Genomic DNA, 9,962 nt, shown 5'->3' with positions numbered 1-9,962 from the left:
ATTATGATAGGTTTTTTTTTTGAAGAAATTATGATAGGTTTTTTATTGATTGATATAGGATTTACACATCAAAAAAGATAGTAAGAAATGATGTCTCCAAGATAAATTTTTAAAAAATATTGAGCCAAATGAATAAATTCAAAAAGTAAGGGAAAAATTATCTAGAATTCTGGAGTCTAAGGAATGGGTCAATTTGAAAAACTAAATTTCAAATCTTTAGATAAGAATAATTTCTGATCAAACCTATTAGGAAGAAATAAATTATATAGAAATTAAAATTACACAATATTCTGCACGCCAAACACACGGGACCCGCATATAAGGGTTCATTTGAATTTGCGATTTCAAAAAGTGCAATTTTGTTAAAAAAGCAGATAAGTGTTTGACAAAATCGCAGTTTAACATTTAAAATCACAAGTTAGCCTATAAAATTCTGTGTTTTTTTAAAAACGTTACCTTGTCTGCGATTTAAAAAAACAGTTTTCTGAATTTTCAAATCGCAATTTTTTAAAAACGCAATTCCCAAACGATTCATTTTATGCGATTTGGTTTAAAATCACACTTTTTATAAAACGAAATTGCAATCTCAAACGCACCCTAAATAAGATAGGTTCCTCATAATTCATTATATATTAAAAGAAAATCATAAAATAAAATGAATACTAGTTTCCAAGATTCATAAATTGCATTTTCTTCGTTATTTGAATGGGAACAATTAATACGTTGAAACCTAATTAGTTATGTGGGAAAGCATAGAGAGGATAAGGCTAAAACTGAGGACGGTAGGGGAAAGGATAAGATTAAAAACCACGTGTAGTTGCTGCTTATAGGACTCTTAGATTCACACAAAAAATTGAAACTTTTGTTGTCCTCCAAAATCAGTCAAACTTCTCTTTAAGAATGAAGCAAAATTATCAGCAGTGACTTCACCAATACTCCACTTGGCTACTAATTGACTAAGAGCGTGTTCGTTTGAAAGTATGACTTTTAAAAATTGCCATTTCAAAACGTTGTTGTTCACTTTTTCTTTTTCTTTTTTTTAATTTTTTTATATATATATTTTTAAATTGCAGGCAAATTGGAATTTAAAAAAAAAATGCCCTATTTAGAAACAAACCTGTAATTTTGAAGGTCAAATCGCGATTTTGTTAAGCGCTTAACTGTGTTTTTAAAAATTGTATTTTGAAACCGCAAACCCATATGAACTTCGAAAGCATGCTGTGAAGCTGTTTGGTAATGTTGAGCAAATGGAGTACATTGAGTTATTAAGGTTAATTAACCCAATATTTGAATTAGAGAAACCCAAAAAAAAAAAAAAACATAGAAAAAGAGTAAATTAATGTACCAAAAGAAAGTTATTACCTTGTGTTTAACGTTTAATACTCATCTTTCGTTCCACTCATGTATCACTAGGTGACACACTTTTTTAATTTTTTTTCATTTTTTTAATAAAGATGGATCGAAGGGCTGATGAGTACTGCTACATCAACTCAATAATATAAAAGTCAGTAGTATACAAGTGAGATTAGAGATAAATGTATAGTATTACTCACAAAGAAAATAGTAGCACGAAGGGTGAAGATTTTGGAAAGGCGATTTATGTTGATCTAAGAATTTAGATAGATAAGGTTAAAACAATAAATAAATAATAATAATAATAAATTAAAAAAAAAAAAAGAAAAAAAAAAAAAAGAAAAGAAAAGAAAGAAAGAAGAAGAAAAGAAAAGAAAAAGAAGCATATATGTAAATGGGTTAAGTGGGGGATATTGGAAATAATGTGATATTACCTTATGGAAACCAAAGGCCAAGAGCTTTGGCAGAGCAAGGTTGGCAAGGGAGAGTTGAATTAATTAGAGATTGATAGCCAAATGGAAATCTGTTATTCTTTTGGAAATTTAATGCAGACAGACATATTTGCACATATTTTCCAAGAGATTCTCTACACAAACCTCTTCTCTTTCTCTCTTTCTTTTCAAATCTCTTTCTTTTGCAGTTCTTCCAAGAACACCGACTGTTGCAGTCTGTTTTCATGGGTGTTGACGACCCTTTTGAAAAAGATGATGATCATCACGTACCCTTTGAAAAGAAGAAGAATGTGAAGCATGGAAACCCAAAGGCCATTATACGCATCTGTGACCTTTGTGGCAAAACATTCATCGGCGGAAAGGCTTTGGGAGGTCACAGAAGATCGCACTTTCAGACCAAGAAAGTTGCGGCCAAGATGGGATGCTGCTGTATATGCAAGAAGGATTTCCCGTCGATGAGATCGTTGTTCGGCCACATGAGGGCCCACCCAGATAGAGATTGGAAGGGGATTCAACCTCCAAGAAAAAGTCGCAGTTCGACAATGGCAGATTCTGCGGATGATGATGATGATGATGAAGACGACAACAATGGCCCCCAATTGACACGTGCGAAATCCGATACCGATGTTCTTCTTAAGTCCGTTTCCAACTGGTCGAAGACGGAGAGGAGGCGGCGGATAAGTACCGGCGCAGTTGCGGCGGCCCAGATTCTCGTTTCTATTTCTCGTGGAGAAAATCCCACCCAGCTGCCTGAATACAGTTGCTCCATAAATCAGGCTGCGATTGAAGTTCGTAGAGAAGAAAAACAGAGGATCGTGAAAAAGAAGAAGGCGAAGAGTTGGGTAGAGAAGTTGAGAGATTGTGAAGAGAGTGAAGCAACAAATGGTGAGAAAGTGGGTGAGAATTGCTATAAATGCAGCACTTGTGATAAATCCTTCCCGACCTTTCAAGGCTTGGGGGGTCACAGATCCATCCACAACAAAGACAAGAACAGAGAAGCAACAAATATTGTTGCATCATTTGCAGATACTTTCAGAATTGATGAGGGTGAAGAAAGCAACAAGACATTCCCATCACCAGGAGAAGCCAGCCAGACAGGTCCAAGAAGAATGGATTTTGATCTAAATCAACCTTATGATATGGAAGATGAAGATGTATATTGAGTCTACCTTCAATCAGGTCTGATAGAAAATTAGCTGTTCAAGCAGCCTGTACACTTTCTTTGAATTTCTATCTTTTTTTCCCTTCAAACTTTGGATTCTCATATTGATTTATGTCTATTGGTGTGTTTGACATTGTGATTTTGTAGACAAAAAGTATAATTTTAAATTAAATCTCGTTTGGGATTGCATTTTTTTAAAAATAAAAATTGAGAATTGAAAACACAAAATCTGCATTTTCAAATCGCAAGTAAAGGGGTGCTGCTAAATTATGATTTTAAATGCCAAATTTTGATTTTATCGAATCCAAGAAAACACATTTTCAAGTTGCAAGTTTTAAAATCACTATTTATAAATCTTACTTTTTGAAATCGTCAACCCAAACGGATCCTACTTACATCTCTTGTTCTACTTCTTAAACCCTTTGCTCAATTCCTACTTGGGTTTGCTTAATTTCTTGAAATTCTTCATAACTGGAATTTGATTAGGTATATTCAAGAGTTAATTTCTCAAACTTTTGATTCTTATATGATCAAATTATGTTTCTCACTTGTTCTTGGATATTAGGAATAATTACTTTCTTGAATTTCTGCTTCTTATTCAGAATTTAATCAGATTTTTCAAGATTTAGTTTAATTTTCAAACTAAATCTTTCGGTTCTCATATCTAGTTTTGCCTCTATTGATCTTAGATCTTAGTTGTTGCTGCATCCCCATCTGAAAATCATCAGGATTGCATGCCCCAATTCTTTCTTTATGATGAAGATGATACGAGGCCACATTTTGTAAATTATTTTATGATGATTGATGATCATATTTTCTTTTCTTTGATTCTAAATTAGGTGGAAATATCAGATGCTCATGCTTAAATTTGAACAAGTTACGCCATTAAATAAAACTTTTCTCCTTTCACTCACATATATGTTTTTAATTTAATTTAATTTTTTTTTGGGTTAAGTAATTACCCTTAAGGAGAGGGAAAAAAAAATGATTTAAATTAGTAATATCCGCTTTCGCTTATGAAAGAACTCAATTGTTCTAGTTATTTCTGCTTACGATACCATAATCAGCCTTCAATTGTATAACGTAATTGTTGAAAATTTTCCTTTAAAAAGAAAGATATTATTATTATTATTATTATTTAACAACATAAACGAGGGTATAAGAATCTTGGTAAAAGTGAAAAATAAACAAATTTTCATTATTTGAATTAGGAGAGGTTGGAAATTGAAAGTAGAAAGAAAAATGAGATTAATGTAGGTCACAAGTAATGTAAATAAGATCAGGCTTGGGAGGGATTTATCATTTATCCTAGCTAGTGGGATATAATATTTTTCCTATATGAGTAACAAATTAGTAGCATTATACTTTCTTTCTTTCTTTCTTTCTTTCTTTTTTTTTTTTTTTTTTTTTTTTTTTTGGGGAAATAAGTATTATTTTCATTGATCAAAAAATGGAGGGTTTCTCCTCTAGTACAGTACTCAAAATGAAAGGTGGACAAACCTCTATTTCAAACAGAGTCCAAAGAATGAACCAAGGCCATTTTGGCTATTAGCATTATACTTGATAAAGGAAACCACTTCACAAACCTTTATCTTTTGGTGAATGATCAGCTTCATCTTACAATTTTTTATTTTTTTTTTTAATCTAGCTATTTATTGTTAATGAACGATTTAAATTTCATAAATACTTGACATCAAACAAGAGATAGATAAACTCATCGTTTGTTCTTGTTGTTTATCTTCGGTCGTGATATCTGGGTTCAAAAAAAATATTTCTCGTCGTTTAACAATAAATGACAAGAATTTACGTCGGTTAATACAATACAACATAAATCGTTTAATTTAAACTACATCAACTGTAAATTTTTTAATAAATTAAAGAAAATGGGTATACTGTATTAATACAATGTACCCACTTTTTTTTTTACCTGATAAACATATGTATATAAAATATTTTATGCACAGTGTATATATATATATACAGGGGCAGAGCTACCCCTGGCCTTGGGGGAGCCTGTCCCCCCCCCCCCACCCAAGGCCAAGGGTTTCCCAAAAAAAAAAAAAATTCTAAAAAAAAAAAAAAAATTTAATTAAATTTTACCCTTAAATTTTTTTTATTTTTTTAGTTTTGGCCCTTCCAAATTATTTTTTTTCAATTTAGCCCCCCCAAATCCTAAACCCTAGCTCCGCCCCTATATATATATATATTTGGTGCTTTCATAACTTGAAGTGCATATATTGCTAAAGGAAAATGAGTGGACATGAAAATAGTATTTATCTTTCCAAATGATAAAAACAATGATCTTTTTCTCAAAATCGGATGAGACATAATTGGATAATTACAAGCATAACGAAAGAAAATATTTGTAGATGATTACAAGTCCAAATAAAATAAAAGAACCACGATACAATCAAATTGCCAAATATGCAAGCCCCCAAGTGTGTCCACCACCGGACCAAATTGGCTCAAGTGGTAAGAATCTTAGTAGAGGGGACACTTTACACGAATTTGAGATTTACATGATAATGATGGATACACGAAGTAGCTCCAGCTTAGATTGGCTCTTCGTCACTATTACAAAAAAAAAAAAAAAAAAAAGTAGAAGAAGAAAGAAGAAAGAAGTAAAAACATAGAATTCTCAAACCCTCTACATAAAGACACGACTAGAGAGGTTTGGTTTGACCACACCCAAAGCAAACTGCCACACGAGGAAAACACAACAAGAAAGGTTTGCCCTTTTCTAGGACATCATTTTTAAGGTTTACATAATACCGAAAAGACACACATATTATACAATCCACCCTTTTCACTATACAAATCCCAAGATACATTCATAAACACATGCACACAAAGCTCAAATTCACAACTTTCATCTTCTCTGTCCCTCCATCTTCTCTGCAACCAAACACACATGAGCAACAAAAAAAAAAACACGAGCACATAATCCACAAATAAACACATATTTTCATAAACAAATAGCAAGAGAGAGACCGGCTCATTTTTTGGCCCATTTCTTATTATTTTGTTGTATTTTCTGCATTGTATTTTGATTTGGATTTGTTGTTGGGGAACCCACCTATTTTTCGGTTTTTTGAGTCTATGTAACCCTAATCCATTTACTTAAGAAAAGAAAAAACAAGAAAGAGAAAGAGACTCACTTGTGCATGGATTCATTTGTTACCTCGGAATAATATATTTTGCATAGTATTTTATGCCTACATGATGTAGGTCTAAATGTTTTCTAAGGACAACCTAATGTCTCAAAAGCACTAGAACCAGATTCTCAAGCGTAGATTTATAAATAAAAAGAATTGTTAAAACTCACTTAAATCAAAAAATGCAGGGAACAAAGGCTTGGGCTGCAAGAGAGACCATTTTCAACGGCACGGCGGGGCAAGTAACGCAATGTTTAATTCCATGAGATAAAAAATAGGTATTCATCTCTACGAGATGCTAAGCTATCTAAGATTTTATGTTTTGGACAGCTAGCCCCTAGTTCCATCTTCTCTATCAAAATACCCAAAAGAAAACTACATGATAAGCTGTCCATAATTGCAAATTTTTGGACAGCGCTTGATTTCTATCTTATTTTATCATACAAGAACCAAGTTAATTGACACACACATATGTATTGCAAAAATTTTAGTTAGCTAGAATGTTAACTACACTACAACAAATTCACCATCTTTGGACAGTTTCATGGTAAAAAACCGTCTGGAATAAAGTCCAGATAGTCTATTCTAAACAGTTTTAAACCGTCCAAAATATTTGGTCGAGAATTCGAATTCTAGATGGTTTGAGCCAAATTGTCCGGAATTTCAGACAGTTTTGGACCAAATCACCTGAAATTAACCGTCCAGAATAAATAATAATATTTTTTTTTAATATTAACCTCATTGGCACGAGAAAATCCTTAATATAATTTTTTTTTATATTAACCTGCACAATCCAAATCCAAGGTCCAAAATGCACTTCTTCACAACAACAGTCTACTAGCTTACCTATTACAAAATTCAAATGCATACCTATTACATAATTCAAATCCAAATACATTTCACAATTGATCCAAATACATGTCAAAATAGTCCCATTCAATAAAAACAATGTCTCTCTAGTAAACCAAAAGATTTTGGATACAACAATTATTACATACATGAAATATGTTTTAGTGCCAAGAAGAAGTGTTACTGCCCACATGCCACGCCACCCATCAAAACCTGAAACAATGGAATATAATGAGCATAGAATTAAACAAGAATCTATTGAGCAATTCTCAATCATTTGCTAATGTAGGTAAAAAGTCACTTGGGTTTGGCTCAAGTGGCAAGATATTGGATGGGGTTGGGTAAGACTTGAACCCAAGTCTTACTAAGTCAAAGTATAATTTTTTTGTATTTTCTGTCAATGACATAAACAATGAATAGAAACTCTCGTCATTCAAATAGAAGCCATTATTGTAGCACTTGTGCAATGGTTTTCCCATTGTTTCACAGAAACCAACCAATTTGGTTAAAATAAAACGAATGAACAAAAGTATGAATGGTGTACATCCTCCTTTAATCTCTTTAATATTTATTAAATCAAGCATTACACGAGTATACTTCAATTTTAACCATTTGATATTTTGAGCATCATAGAAAATTAGAAAACAGAAATTCTCATTATTCAAATAATTTTCTTGACTATTCACAGTTTGAATCACCAAAACAAGGGCTTCTTTGAAACCAAAGGTAGAGTGGGATCCATAACATACTTGATATTTGAAGTTGGCACATAAAGGTAATTTTTTATTGGAATGACACTATTAGGAAACATAATACATTAGGGACTTCTTTAAATAAAAACATGACACATATGTTTTAGTCACCACCTTAACCTAAAACATTAATTTATATATGGGTTTCTTATATTATTCATGGGTCCTAAAACATTGGAACGTACATAATGAGCATAGATGAGATTGTGAGAAAATATACTCAGCCAACAAGCACTATCCCTTTTATGCGCCACCTTATCCTGTCTCATCATCATCATCGGCTTCCCCTGCATTTGTACATACACACAGTCTTAATTTTCTCTTCAAATCTCTTCAAAGAGTACAATAATGAAATTTTTCTGTTCTTTTGTCACTTAATGGCTAATTAATGAAAAACTAAGACTAAACCGAAACATCACCTTCTTGGTTGTTTCCCATTGATGGTTGTTTCCCCACCATAATCATGGCTACCATACGTTTGACGGCTGCTAGCTCTTCCTATTGCGCTTCATACTTGATGTTTTGCTCTTCAAACAAAGTCTTCAAACGTTTCATCTCAGCAACCATCGCTTGTTTCATGGGAGTAGACGCACTAGAGATCGATCTCTGTCCGGAGGTATAAGACGTGGATTTACCAAGAGTTGGCCCTAGCCCCACCCCGCGTACACGACCGGAATGTTCCCGTCCTAGTACTTGTGTGCACGCATCGTTAGGGGACCAATAAATCGACCCTTGTGAACACACTCGTTTTGCAAGTGATTGATTATCGATAATTGCTCTCATCTTCGCCTACACAAAACATACAAATGATAACTTGAACATACAAATAATATTACGTATTTAGCACTTACCATAGCTTCTCCAGCCACTGCATTCATAGGGTTCCCATCTTTCTTGATATGCGAGACAATGAACATATCGTCTCGGTTTGGGGTTTCTCTTGTGTCTTCCTCCTGCAATATCATTAACATTATCATACAAGTTTATTATCTAACTACAGTACGTACGAGCCATGAACGTTTTTCTATTAATTGCCAGAGTTGTACGTACCATATCTTGTGCAACCTGTGCAATGCTCTTCGATCCCAAAGTGTGAAAAAATTTGTTGAAGCCACGGCTTGTCTTGGCCTTCCCTGCTATTTCCTATAAACTTCGTACTGTTAATATGTGAATTTCTTAAACAAAATAAATAATTAAAAGAGAACGACATCACTCCATAAATTTAGCGTTTGGCATTATTGAGAAAATACCTTATTAGCCTAAGACAATCGCCTATCAACTTGCATTTTAATGTCTTCTAGTCTCAAATTCATCTTACGCAAGTCTTGACATGGTTCGAGGTTGTCTTTGGTTTTCCCATTTATGTCCAATAACGTGCCAAGTATGTTATTAACGATATTTTTTTCTGTGTGCATTACATCAATGTTATGGTGTAGTAACTGATCTTTCCAGTAAGGCAAATCGTATAATACACTTCGCCTCTTCCAATCAACTTCTCCACTGGGCAGCTTATGTTCGGTCCTTGCCCGTTTCACAACACATTCTAATTGTCTCATGATCTCATCGCCATCCGGCACTTCGGGCGGACTATCCATTTCCTGCACACCATCGAATGGTCTCTTATTCCTTCTCCCCCCATGTTCTGGAGGCAACCAACGCAACACTTTGACCAGCTTTGTTTTCAAACTTTTTGTAGACCCATCTTCATCAGTTACGTCATCCTTCCACCTAGACTCATTGCACGATGTACATTTGTCCAACTTTTCATTTTCCCTCCAAAACAACATACAACATTTGCGACAAGCCGATATCTTCTCGTACCCCAAGGCCTAAATCCCTAATGTACTTTTTCACCTCATATGTGTCTTTAGGCAAACTTGCATCCGAAGACGTCAACTCATTGATAAATCCAAGCAACACGGAGAATGATGTATTGCTCCAACCGTTTATACACTTCATACTATATAGATGCACAATAGCTCCCAATTTGCTATGTTTTGTATTTTCATGGAGTGGCGTATCGACATCATTTAGCAAATCCTCTAACTTATTCACCCCCTTGTTAGAGTCTTCATTTTCATCCTCCACGGCTTCGACTTCAGCTTTGGCTTCAACTCCCACTTGAGACTCACCCGCTTTTACACAAACATCGTGCATTACAAAAACATCATTTAGCATGTGTTGCATCCTACTGGACCCCCCATATAGTGGAATACTATCGACTCAAACAGTACTGGGA

At 33.9% G+C, this 9,962-nt stretch overlaps 2 protein-coding genes across 2 annotated transcripts; one reads left to right on the top strand and one right to left on the bottom strand.

Moving 5' to 3' along the window:
• Nucleotides 1-1,793: 1,793 nt before the first annotated feature.
• LOC133878335 (zinc finger protein ZAT9-like) lies at nt 1,794-6,339 on the top strand. The gene is made up of 2 exons (XM_062316863.1): nt 1,794-2,984; nt 6,311-6,339. The coding sequence occupies exon 1, from the start codon at nt 2,030-2,032 to the stop codon at nt 2,966-2,968; it is 939 nt and encodes a 312-aa protein (XP_062172847.1). The 5' UTR covers nt 1,794-2,029; the 3' UTR covers nt 2,969-2,984; nt 6,311-6,339.
• Nucleotides 6,340-8,145: 1,806 nt separating this feature from the next.
• Nucleotides 8,146-8,671, bottom strand: LOC133877289 (uncharacterized). Its single transcript, XM_062315532.1, has 2 exons — nt 8,575-8,671; nt 8,146-8,512 (listed from the first exon to the last, which is right to left on the bottom strand). The coding sequence occupies exons 1-2, from the start codon at nt 8,638-8,640 to the stop codon at nt 8,222-8,224; spliced, it is 357 nt and encodes a 118-aa protein (XP_062171516.1). The 5' UTR covers nt 8,641-8,671; the 3' UTR covers nt 8,146-8,221.
• Between the last annotated feature and the right edge of the window lie 1,291 nt (nt 8,672-9,962).

The sequence above is a fragment of the Alnus glutinosa genome, chromosome 9 (genome assembly GCF_958979055.1).
Source record: "Alnus glutinosa chromosome 9, dhAlnGlut1.1, whole genome shotgun sequence".
In the NCBI taxonomy this organism is placed as follows: domain Eukaryota; kingdom Viridiplantae; phylum Streptophyta; class Magnoliopsida; order Fagales; family Betulaceae; genus Alnus; species Alnus glutinosa.
Note: the sequence above shows the minus strand (reverse complement) of the source record. Positions and strands in the feature narration are given on the sequence as shown.

Coding starts and splice junctions, on each gene's coding strand:
- LOC133878335 (XM_062316863.1), top strand. CDS start 2,030: ATGGGTGTTGACGACCCTTTTGAAAAAGATGATGATCATCACGTACCC.
- LOC133877289 (XM_062315532.1), bottom strand. CDS start 8,640: ATGTTCATTGTCTCGCATATCAAGAAAGATGGGAACCCTATGAATGCA. Junction 8,513..8,574: donor CAGTGGCTGGAGAAGCTATG/GTAAGTGCTAAA, acceptor TGTTTTGTGTAG/GCGAAGATGAGAGCAATTAT.